Source organism: Octopus sinensis, linkage group LG19 (genome assembly GCF_006345805.1).
Source record: "Octopus sinensis linkage group LG19, ASM634580v1, whole genome shotgun sequence".
Lineage (NCBI taxonomy): Eukaryota > Metazoa > Mollusca > Cephalopoda > Octopoda > Octopodidae > Octopus > Octopus sinensis.
In genome coordinates this window covers 33,271,161-33,284,532 of record NC_043015.1, presented here as the reverse complement: position 1 = coordinate 33,284,532, position 13,372 = coordinate 33,271,161, and the positions used below count along the sequence as shown (strand labels likewise).

The 13,372-nt window shown below is 38.5% G+C and overlaps 1 protein-coding gene across 11 annotated transcripts in view; it reads left to right on the top strand.

The window, feature by feature from the left end:
* Positions 1-13,372, top strand: part of LOC115222095 (disks large 1 tumor suppressor protein) — a 598,849-nt gene that overhangs the window by 544,599 nt on the left and 40,878 nt on the right. For all 11 annotated transcript variants that reach the window (XM_029792201.2, XM_029792206.2, XM_029792205.2 and 8 more), the window contains one exon: positions 9,997-10,099. In XM_029792201.2, coding sequence (XP_029648061.1) covers positions 9,997-10,099 — 103 coding nt within the window. The remainder of the gene's footprint in view (positions 1-9,996; positions 10,100-13,372) is intronic.

Here is a 13,372-nt window from a genome sequence, read left to right as displayed (position 1 = left end):
TCATTACCATGGGTATTGCTGACCATACCATTTGTTCTGGGATATGTGGACCATCACCCCCCCCCCCACATCTGCCATTATCTGTTGCTTTACTCCACCATCATCAATTTTTCCCCTTTTCTCTTTTTTCCTTCCTGTTTGTTAAGTACCTATCCAACTAACTAATTGATCGTTTGTTTTATCTGCTGGTTATACAAATAGTCAATTAGTTACTTGCTTAGATATTTAACCAATTGTCTAAAATAAAGAAGTGGAATTGAACCTGTGCATGCATTATTATTATTGGCATAATGACCCTCCCAAGACACAACAATAAATATATAAATAATATATATGCATGTGTGTGTGTGTTAGAATAATCCCCAAACCAATTACTGATATTCCGAATGCATTTAATACACCTGTTTCAAGTGGTAACATAACATCTTGTTACATAATTACCTCCTCTTCAATTCTTCCAAGATAAAATACTACCATATACTTTTATTCTTTTATTTGTTTGTCATTTGACTGTGGCCATGCTGGAGTACCACATTTAGTCAAGCAAATCAACCCCAGGACTTATTCTTTGTAAGCCTTGTACTTATTCTATTGGTCTCTTTTGCTGAACTGCTAAGTTATGGGGGTGTAAATACATCGGCATTGGTTGTCAAGCAATGTTGGGGTGGGGGGAACAAACATATACATATATATAACAGGCTTCTTTCAGTTTCCGCCTACCAAATCCACTCTTCCAAGGTGCCACACAGTGGGACTGAACCCGGAACCATGTGATTGGTAAGCAAGCTACTTACCACACAGCCAGGATATATACACACACAAACATATACACAGATATTCAAAACAGTTGTATGAATATACACACTAACACCAGCCGTGTGAATACTCAACAGAATAACAACCGAAATTGGAATATTAATCAAATAATAACCAGAAAAATTGGATATTAAGGAGATTGTAATAGTGGTTGTGGTGGTGGTGGTGGTGGTGGTTGTGGTGGTAATGGCTGCAGTGGCCTTTTATATGTTTGTGGTTGGAGCAGCGATGGTGTCTCTAAGTGTTGTGGAGATAGTGGTTGTCCAAACATGGCGGAGAAATATATTGGATAATGGTGACTTCTGGATGATATACGAGATGTAGCCTCACAGAAGAGGAGTGAGGTGTGAGGGAGTGAGTGAGTGAGTGAGTGTGCATGTGTTGGAGAGAGAGAGGGGGAGAGCATCTGAAAGTAAAGACATGTGACAGATGTACACTGTGTAGATATGTGTTCGTCTGTGGATATGTCTGAAGCTCTGTGTGTGTGTGTGTGCGTGTGTGTGTGTGCGCAGGTGAGTGCACAGAATGGGTGGAGATGGTGTTCACCTGGAGTGGAGCAGTCATCCATGTCTGAAGATAGAGTAAAAGCCCAGCTGAATCACAGCTGGTTGTCTATAGAGGATGGATCAATGAATTCTAAAGATAGACAGATACAGCAAGCACCATAACCCCACGTCCTGCTGCAGCCTGTAACTGCAGAGGTGTTTTATGGTGGTGGTGGTGGTGGTGGTGGTGGTGGTTGCGGCAAAAGGAGGAAGGTGGACAGGGAAAGTGGTGCTGGACAGGTGGAGAAGTAAAAAGCTGCACAATTGATGGAGGAGGAGGAGAGAGAAAGAGAGAAAACAGAAACTGTGAGAGAGGAGGAACAGAGAAAACAAAAGGGGCAGGGCAGCGGGGGGGGGGATAATGTTTCAAATGCCATTTAGTTAAATTGGTTGATTCAGTGTAAATAGTTAATAAAATATGTAGACAGCAAGGGTTGAAGAATGAAAGCTACTACAACACAGGAGCAAGGGAGAGGGAGAGAGAGAGAGAGACCAAGTCAGACTACAATGGAACCTACAATACAATTAGTCACTAGTCAATACAGAATTGCACTTGTTAACTCAGTTGTTTTGCAGTTGGTTGGTTGTTTGGTTGGCTACAATGGGCTGCTGTATTCCAAATAAAAGACTAAAAGACCAATTTTTCAGATAACTGTAGATAGGTACCATGGAGAAGTACAGTTCCCCACCGGTCAGAAAGAAGAGGTCCACAACAAGAAAGCCTCTACAGAGTTATTCCACCTACTAGAAACAGCAGCCAAATCTTTCTCAGAAGGATATAGTGGATAATGTAGCTTTGGACAAATCAAAAAGAGTACAACAAGCATATATGTATGCGTAGCTCTTGCTGAAGAAAGAAACAGTGCTTTTGACCTTTGGAGTGTTTGCTCTGCACCAAGTTGGCCAGACAATCTCTTGACACTTTCACCAGCAGAAGGGTTCACTGGACAACGGCAAATAACTATATTGGTTTTGTATTTGGTTTGCAAGATTCTCAATGTGAATTAGTGGGTTGAAACAAATTTTGTTGTGTCTTGGGAGGGTCATTACACCAATAACAACACCTGCACAGGTACATTTCTACTTCTTTCATGTTGCCAATATGCATCAGCAAAGCATAAAAGAAAATATGAGAGAATGAGATGACAAAGGAAAAAATTATTACCTTATTAACTTCATTAGCTTACAGTTATTTCTGCTATAAGATGCAGTCAGATCCATAGTTGAGTGACTGAGTGACAACTTGCAGCTTTGTCAGGGCTTCAATCAAAAGACAAATAGTGCTGGCAAAATTTGCATTCTCTAAATTGTATAACATCTTTGCAAGAACTTTGGTTAGGTCACACTTGTTGCAATGGAATCAATCACCAAAATTCTGTGGATTTAAAGTGAACTTTTAATTACATACATAGAGGCCAGTTGTGCTCTCTAGTGCAATTAGTTCAACTTTTAACACATGTCTATATATAGGTTAAAAGTTCAACTATATATGATGTTAATAATAATCTCACACACACACACACACACACACACACACACACACACACACACACCAGTCATCTTACCCATTTCCATCAGTTGAAGTTTGAAATTCAGTTCATAAAACAAATTCTTATATTTGTAAATCAGTTCTTGGTTGTTATTGTTGTGTTGTGTGTGTGTGTGTGTGCAATTTCGTGTTTTGTTTTTGAAACTTTATACTTTTATCATCATCAGTAAAACTATCTTTCATTTAAAATTTTCCTCTTTACTCTTTATTTCTATTCACCTCTTCCCCCTTCTTCCCCCCCCCCCCCCCTTCAACTCCTTCAAAACGACGTAGATTCTAATGGCATTTCTGAAAAATGTTCAAAATCAATTTTTAAGAACGTCAGTATTATTATTTATCATTATTTAAAGTCAGAGTCGAAATCATCATTATTAATGTAGTGTTTTAAATGTCTTGTTAATGAACATAGTCCATTGTTTGAGGCAAGTGTCACAACAACAACAACAATAACAACAACATAGCAACATCTACTCTATTTCTGCTCCAGGAATATTCTACCTCGCTTCACTCACTCCTCATTTATTAATTAGCTCAATGAAAGAAGAAAAAATAAACTGATGTAGTTTCTCTTTCTGGTTTTTCCCTTCTATATTTTTTGCATGTATGTTCACTTTTGTGCTTGTGTGTGTGTATAATGTTTGAATGCTTCTTGCATATGTATGTGTACGAGTATGTTTATGATGTGTGTCTGTATAGTTTTGTTTCTATGTATAATTTTGCATTTGAGTGGTTTTGTGTGGGTGTAGTTGCATGTATGCGGTTATCTGCATGTCTGTGTAAATGTTGGTGTGTGTACGCCATGATTTGTGATTCTGTGTTTGTGTTGGTGTATGTCTAGTGATGTGGTATCGCTCTGCATTATCTGTTAAGATGGTTTCAAGACATTTGAAATTCCAAAACAATTGGCCAAGTGATGCTATCAAAAAAGAAAGAAAAGAATCCTCAAATTCTTTCCTTCCTTTCTCTGACATTTTGCTGCAGCTTTTCAATTTACGAAATTACTTCTGTTTCATTTAGTTAGCTTTACTGTTGTGAACTTTGCTTCATAATTTGTATAATTTGTCGAACATTAATTAAACAAGGCAATATTGTTAGTTCTATTAATTCTCTCTTTGATGTCCTCCTTCGTTTACCTCACTAATCTTTCACATCAACTGTTCGTAAATTCATTTTCTGTTCATTTTCCCCCATCATAATTAGTAGAATCCCTAATTACCAAATATTTGTTTGATGGGGACCAAACTCTTCATTCTAGATCATTGTCCTAGCTTCAAGTTATCTGGTTCCTGGAATCAAAATACATTAGCTCTGACTAATAGAGTAGGGTGAATTCTACCACCTCGGCATTCGAGTGACACAAACACAAAGTTGTGGTGATGCTGTTGTAAAGGGTTTTAACACGGGTTTGAATGACACAATCAGTTGCATTTGTGGTACCCAGTTGCACTATAACAGATGTAAGTAATGTGACACAAGTTAGAATTCCTATTTTTACTTCTTACCATTAATGGAATTATTTGACAATTAACTGCCAAACGAAGTTTGTTTATTGATTTGATTTCGTTTAAAATTCTATGCTCTGTTTGGTTTTGGCATATAAACACCAGGGAGTTCTGCAACTGATCTCTATATTGTCTCAGAGAACTAGCTAACCAAAATATATCTCACTGTACGACAGGACCGCTTCAATAGGACATTCACCCTGCTTCACCGATGTTAGGTTCCTATTGCAAACAAGAAAGAGAGTTTGTCTAGGAATGAACATTGACTTCACATCTCTTCTTCTCCTTCCATTACACCAAGTCAAGTCTGTTATTACATCATGTAATGTAGTTTCTGCTTTTGATGGAATCTTATGAAGCCAATATTGGAAGCTAGGTTTCTCAGTGATGTTGCTGTTTCTTTGTGTGTGTGTCCATATATACATATGTGGATATGTGTGTGTGTATATGTCTATATATATATATATATATACACATATACATATCAATGTATTTATGCATGCGTGTGTGTTTATGAATCTGTGATGCTAGATTCCTAAAGTGAAGTTGTGCTGAAACTGATGTTGTTGTATTTCAGGATGGTCTTTTTTCTTTCTTTTTTGCCAAATAAACACACACACACTGTATATTCGTTCTTCACTTGTTTATTACTGTTCTTATAACTCGTGTCTATTGTCCTGAAATCTTTCATCACACATCTGTGACCTCTTCAGCAACACTTTCCGTCTTTGTGTTTGCTCTTGCGCTGCTTATTCCATTCTGTTAAGCAGAGCAAGAGCACAAGTGAAGACAGAAAGTATCGCTGAGAGGGTCACAGATGTGTGATGAAAGATTTCCAGGCAATGGACATGAGTTAGAATAAGAACAGTAATAAAGGATTAGAGAAGAAATATATCATGCATGTGGTTATCTTGTGAAAAAAAGTCTCCCAAAATACAAAGCATGTGTGTGTGTGTGTGTATATATAAACGGTGTGGCCATGCCAAAGTTTATTGCAAAGCCCCCTCCTGGAGGATCATTGCCTTTGCATAGTCTAACAAGATCTCAGATCCTTAACCCTCGTTTTATTATGGAAGGAACTGTGTGAGAGTTTGCTGAAATCTATGAAGTGACATTCTTTCTAAGAAATATATTTAAGCACGTGCATTAAGCTTCTGTTTTTCAGGGCAACATAATTTTAGATAACAATTGCTGGCCTTAACGAGTATTTTTTATAATCTAGAGGTCATAAATAACTTTGATGTCAATGTCTGTTGTTGTTGTTGAGTGGAGCCACAAATTCCAGTGAAAGCTTACTAAGAAAAATAGTAATGCTCACACCCATCTCCACCCATTAAATCAGGTTAAGAGTGGCTGGTTTAAATGAAGTCACACAAGCCAGTAAAGCCCCCATCACTCCTATTCCAAGGGACACTTAATAGCAGGACTCTAAACTCCACACTATCAATTAAAAAAAAAAAGGTCCTGTTCCTACCACATCCTGTAGTGTTAAGTTACTTCATCTCTGTGCTATTCCAAACATACAGTATTACAACCAACATTTTTCCTTATTCTATCGCTTCAACCAGTTGTGACTATTTCTACTGAATCCATCTGAGGTAACATTGATGAATCTATTGAAAGGTTTGTCTAACTAATAATTCTTATGTGGATTAATCATTACCAACACTGATTAATTATTACCACCACCAGTTTCCTTATAGTCTGGATTTTCCATATTTACTAAAATATCTTAATGAATATTTTAACAGCTGTAAAAGTATATTGATGACTTTGCAGCTAAACTTTGGATTTTAATGGATTTTTAAATTCAGGAGACATTATCCTATTCCATCATCTACTTTTCTCTATTGTTATATTCTTCACATAAATAACACTCTGTATTCTTACTTCCCACTAAATGTATATCTCCCTAGCTCCCACTACATTTCTCACTATAAACACACTGTCTTGGTTTCCACAGTAGGGTCCCTGTCTCCCCATTTTCCATCCCTTCTATTGTTATACCCTATAATTATCATCATAACTATCTTGACTGTAAACCACTCCCAGTGCCATGTATTTTGAGCGCCACCTACCCTTTTACTAATACAGTTACTAATACATTACTTTACATACCTCTTGGCAGGTAACCCCACACAATGTGTGTGTGTGTACATGTAACATATATCGCTGTGACCTCATGACCTTGTTTTTTTACATAACATCAGTTTTGTTGTTATGTCATGTCTACCACACCTAATTTTCTCCTAGTTTCCAAAACTCACAAGCTTAACTTGCTAGAAATAGCAGCAAATTCACACTCAAATCCCACCCTGTTGTCTTGAAGATACATTGAAGAATTTATTCCTAGACATCCTTAAAAAGACAAGACAGTCATGGCTGGAATAGCATTCGTTGTGGTCTGCTTGATCAGCTGAGGTTCACTTGGTGCTAAATGACGTCAGCCAAGATAGACGAGTGCTTGAAGATACTTTTCAGAAGAATGAAGGTACCTGAACATTCTTACCGTAGGAACAATTTACTTTTTGTCTCCTTAATATTATTTATTGAAACTGGTGTTGCACTGGTATATAGGCCCTCCTCTATCATACGGTAGAAACTGGTGTTATGTACAGTACTCCTACAATCCACTGTTTTCACATCATAGGAACTAGTTCTACTAGCCGATAGACCAATCTGCATGTTTATAAAAGAGTCAACTTTTCTCAGATTTCTGTATCACTCATTTACCAAATGAATGCCACAACATCTCATAGGTGTCCCATTCTTTAAGGATCAGCTAAGCTGTATATATCTGTGACACCTTTCTAACATGTCATCAGCATTATCATCAATGCCGCCAACTGTGCTTCATTTACCTGTGTCCAGCCCCTGACGTGAAACAAAATCACTACCTTGTTGGTGGTGTTGTTGTTCTTGTTAACGTACTGTCACACAATACTTTCATGGCATGACACATTTACTGTGACAGTGTCAATATTTCACTTACACTAGTCAGGTATGTAATATTATTCTCTCTCTCTCTCTCACACACATGTATATTCATACAGATGTAAGATAAACTTACAAGCATGTAATTTAAGTCAAAATTAATTTTTATCCTCCCCATGGAAAGTCTAAACCGTGGTTAAAACCTGTTTTGTTTTTATCTCCATGACCAGAAACAGCCGTATCTCTGAGTTTCAGTGTTTTTATTGCTTCATCAGTCAGTTGTAATTGCTTCCCAATTAAATAATTGTCAATGCCAAGTAATACTATTATTATATGCTAAAATACAAGTAACAATGATTAGGTGACTGTCATTGAATGTTTGATTTACTTTTAACATTACCGCTGCCACCACATCCAATCCATACCACGACCATCGCACAAAGATAAAGCTTTTGAAACTTATTCTTACAATGACAACTTTATTTCATTATTTCTTGCTTTTCTGATTTCTTTGAACATTTGTTTCTTTTCTTTTTCTGTCTGATCTCTTGGCTATTCACCTAATTCCTTGCCCCCCCCCCCCAGTGCTGAGTTAGATGCATGTGTATGTGTGTGTGTGTGTGTGACTAGGTTTGTTGAATCATAGTAGTATGTAATTGTGTGTACTCACTGCAGGCCAAAACCATCAGAAATAAGTTGTTGACCCCATGTCCGTTCAGGATGAACTAACCACAAATGTGTGCAGGTGTGTAGGTTGGTGATGTGTTTGTAGTTTTAAGGTGAGGTTTATGTATCTCACACTTGTTGTGAGTAGTTGTTCTGGTGTTTGTGTTATGGTCAGTCTGTATAAATGCACCGATGTGTCGAGGAGTGTGTGTGGTTTGCTATGGTAGGGTGAGTGTGCGGGAATGGAGTGCAGTGTGGTAACGAGCAGGTATGTTGTCATGATCACACTATTCGTTCCCATAGGGACAGAGCAGCCAAGACAGAAGATGAGGCAGTGTTCTTTTTGATAGTAAGAAACGGAAAAACTGAGGGATGGGGAAAACCATGTGCAGCTTACTACTGACTTGAAGTGGTCCTCTACTGATGATGTGATGTTGTTTAGGCTGAAGTCAGATAAATGTTCAGTGTAGTGATCCTCTAACCTATGGTTATATTTTGTTTTTGTTTTTTCCAAAACTATGTGACCACAGAATTGACATTAACGGCAGTAACTAACATTTCTAGTGATGTGTATGTATGTGTGTGTGTGTGTCATCATCATTATTTAACATCCATTCTTTACCTGCTTGCATGGGTCAGACAGAGTTTGTTGAGGCTGGATGCCCTTCCTGTTTCCAAGTAAGGTGATGTTTCCCATGACCAGGCATGTTTCATAGGAGAATGGAAGTGAAGGACACAGCTTGCATGACAATAACAATCTTCTGTAACTATCACGTGAAGCAAAGGAAGACAGTTACATACATACACACACGCTTCTGTTAGTTTCTATCTACCAAATCCACTCATAAGGCTTCGGTTGTGTTAGCCCTGTAGTAGAAGTCTAACATAATGTTGGCCAACTATGAGACAAATTCCAAAGAAAATGCGTCTTTATGTGCCAGGTGAAAATGGCTCAAATGAAACCCAGCATTCCAACATGTAAAAGCCATCAAAATTAAGAACTTGTTGTTAATGATGTTAAGGACAGTGATTTGCAGGAACAGAAAGTCTGTTTTGAACTGATCCCATTGTTGAACTCTTTAGCATTTAATCCAGCCATATCCAGCTCAAATATTCTGTTTTATGTTAAAACTGGCCAGATCCAACCTCTTGTACCTATCCTACAATGTCATTCTAAAAATATACAAACACACCATTGAAATCTCAAAGCTATGAGATATTGCATGATCGATTCAAAACAATGTGAATGAATAAGAATTCCATTTGACAAAGAAATCTGAATGCTAAAGGGTTAATGTTTTTATAATGAATTATGAAAGTCTGTTTCAATGGATAGAAATGGTCAATTTGCAAAACTCTGCTGACCAGTGGACCTTATTCTGAGTCATTTTGAACACATCAGGAAACCACTCTGTGTGTGTGTGTGTGCATGCACACACCTCTCTCTCATGGGCCATTGTCATCATAATTCAGTGATGACAGACTTGGGAATATTTCATCCTCCTCTCTCCGCTACTGCTTGATTCACAAGGGACACTTAACATGCTAGAATTAGCAGCCATATCGCATTCCACTGGCATAATTATGTTTCTTTTAAATGTGCAATTTTGTACTTAACTCCCAAAGTGTAGGTTCAATTGCTGATTTTATATTGTCGGCTGATAGTATCTTATTACATTTGTTTGTGACAATTGACTCTTCTCACTTGTATTGTCTTCTTCCTAATATGGGAGAACGAACCCCTCCCCCCTCCATTCACCTTCTCAAGCTTTTCTTCTGTTAAAGGTAATCCTCTAAGAGAATTAAGACACAATTGTATCCAAAGACCTGGTTTTCAGCAATACCACAGTGATGACAATAACAGCAACACTTTATATCATTGTCCTAGCTTTTGTGTTCACTAAACATGCAATTATTTGAGATGTGTTTATTGTAACGTTCACTGTTTGTTCATGTCAACTCATTCTTTCCATTGTTTTTGCAGAATACAATCGGTTTGAAACAAAAATTCAAGATTTACGGGAACAAATCATGAACACAAGTACTGGCAGTTTACGAACAACACAGAAACGAACTCTTTATGTCAGGTAAGGAAAGAAGGGAGGTGGTCATTAAGCTCTGCAGTAATTGTGGGAGCTGTAGTTTTGTGATCCTTTCTACCAATTCGTATGGGAGTCTAACAATTCCCTATCTGAAAGTTTTGGTTTACTTCTAGAGTTCTGTTTCGACGAGGAGGTTTTTCCCTCTTTCTCAAAGGCTGTCATTACTTTCAAGACAGTACTTCTTGATACACCATACATACATACACACAGTAATTCCCCGACTATTGCGGGTGTTACATTCCAGAAACTTCCACAATAGTCGAAAATCCACGAAGTAGAAACAATACTGTACTGTCTATTTTTCTTTATAATTTGTATATACTTATTTTATTACAAATGCAAAACAATACCATGGAGGAATCGACATAAACTTAAATAATAAACTGCAGAATGGCGAGGGATTATTGTATATTTACCCACACATCGAAATCTTGTGCTTCAAGTTGAACCTAACCTTACTGTAAAATCTGTTGGTTAAAAGGAACATATTCAAAAGCAGATTCTGGAGTTGTCTCTCACAAATCTTCAAGCATTGAAGTACTTTTGTATAGTTTTTTTTTTTTTGTTTACTTTTTTTTAAAAACCTTGTTACAAGACTTGTCCAGAGCAATTGACCAGAAATTGATTCACCTTTTGAAGGTAGAGATGCAATTTTTTTTCCCCTCTTAAAGGATGCATTCCTACTTTTATATTTCCCCCAAACCCCACCCAAAAAGAAGTCCCGCATCCTTATTGATTATCTGTTTGAGAAGTTACGGAATACAAATCATGTCATCAACACTGATTATGAAGCAAAATAAAGGCTTTTAATTTGTTTTGATGGGTGAGATCAATGTCATTTTGACATTAAATCTTTCTGTAGGGTAACACCACTGCATGGGACTCGGGGCATCAGTGAGTCAGTCCTTAAATGCACAATACCACAAGAATCCTACTAAATTTATTGACATTCATTTCAAAGGAGGTGAACCACTCTAATGCAAGGGAGGAAACTCTAATCTCTTCTGTCCTTCATTTTTGCTGTATTTATACCCTTTTTTTCTTTTTAGCTAGGATGCCTTCTGGTATTTGCTCCATCCCTCACAGTCCAAGCTCAAATCCCACCACTCAGCCTATCATCTTTTCGAGGTTAATAAATCTTTGGACACTGGATTGTTACATTTGGATCTGTTAGTGTATTGGGCACAGTGCTTTGCAAATTTCCACTCTGGCCCTTTGTGTCCTGATAGTAACATCTGTGCTGACCAGTGCACAGCTGTATTGGCCCAAGTCAGTGGCCCTTTCCTTGGATAACATCAGCAGCATGGAGTGGGGGGGGGACTGGTTATCCATGGGAAACCACCAGTCTCCTTCTTCTTCAGAAATTATCCTGACCTGCACACGCGTGTGCTGATGAATGACCGACTTTGACTTTGACCCCCTAGATTGCACAGACAAAGAGATCCATCAAATCCCCAAATCATCACATGACAGCTGGCTTTTATTGCTTTTAGCTGCTTCACTGGTGATGTTGGAGATGTTCAAGAGAGATGGAGTTTTAGAGTTACACTTTACATTGCAAATCTTGTGAAAGCTGACTGAAGACCACCTCTTTTTTTTGTTGGAACTTGCTAGCACATTTCTCTACTCTTTCCATTCTTCTTAATGAGATCTTGTGCATTTGGAGTGACTACAAAAGCTTTCCCCCAAATCCATGGCAATACTCCATGAATGCATATAGATCCATCATCCTCACATCCATTCTCCGTGCTACCTTGGGCTACACAACATTTGCTGGGGCAGGTTTCTATGACTGGTGAGTTCAACTTATTACCGAGACTCTGACCGGTTTTCAAAGTGAGATATTTTCATTCCACTGGCCCTCACATTACAAACCAATGGATCACTGAACCTGCAGGAATTTTATTTACTGGAGAGTGTAAACAGTGTCCATACCTTTATCTTTTTCCTTTTTTTTCCCCCATCTTTTTACTTGTTTCACTCATTAGATGGCAGCCGTGCTGCGGCACCACTTTGAAGAATTTTTAGTTGAATAAATTGATCCCAATACTTATATTTTAAGGCCTGGTTCTTATTCTATTGCCCTCTTTTGCTTACCTGCTCAGTTACAGGGATGTAAACACCCCAACACCACTTGCCAAGCAGTGGTGGGGGATAAAGGCGTGCACACACACACACATATATATACACAATACACTTCTTTCAGTTTCCATCTACCAAATCCACTCTCAAGTGGATTTGGTTGGCCTGTGGCTATAATAATAATAATAATAATAATAATTGTGTACAGTGCTCAGGTGCACTACAACTCATCTAAAGTGTATATATAATCAGGTGAAGTTTTGGCGGATTTCGGAAAGCATGAGGGCCTTAAAAGATGCAGTGTCATGGCAGTCAACAACTGACGCAGGCAGTTTATTCCATGCTTCAGCAACTCTGAGCGTGAAAAAATGTTTCCGAAAGTCATGGGAGCTGTATTGTTTTCTGACTTTGTAGGCATGTCCACGTGTGTTACACATGGAGATCAAAAAGGTGTTCAGTGTTGTTGTTGGTGAGGTGGTTGATAACTTTGTGGGTGTTTACCAAGTCCGTCGCCAAACGCCGGAGCTTCAGTGAATCCATGCCAAGGGAAACAAGGCGCTCAGAATATGGTAGGTGTCTGATGGAGGGTATGCGTTTGGTTGCACGTCTCTGGACAGATTCCAGGAGGTCAATGTTCTGTGCAAGATAGGGGTTCCAAACTGATGATGCGAATTCCAAGTGTGGTCGTACCATAGCTGTATACAGTTTTAAATAGATGGCTGGAGAGCGGCTAACAAAAGACCTGCTGAGTGATGCCAAGACACCCTCGGCCTTCCTGACAATCTTAGAGATATGCTTTGACCAACGCAAATCACTGCTGACAGTGATGCCTAGGTCACGCTCGCAAGAGGATTTCTTGATATCAGTGTTGTGGAGGGAGTATGTGAACGCAGGGTTTTTTCTCCCAAAATGCATGGTGGTACACTTGTCCACAGCCAGTTTCAGTTGCCAGTCTGTGATCCATTGCTGCATTGTGTCTAGGTCTGATTGCAGGAAAGAGTTGTAGACATCAGGATCAGAAGACACTTGCCCAAGGTGTGAGGCAGTGGGACTGAACCCGGGACCACATGCCTGGTCAATTTGTGTTAATGAGGACACAAGGAAATAACATTCCTAAACACGCACACGTATATTAACTCACATGACATGTATATGTGTGTGTGGTGTGTGTGTGTA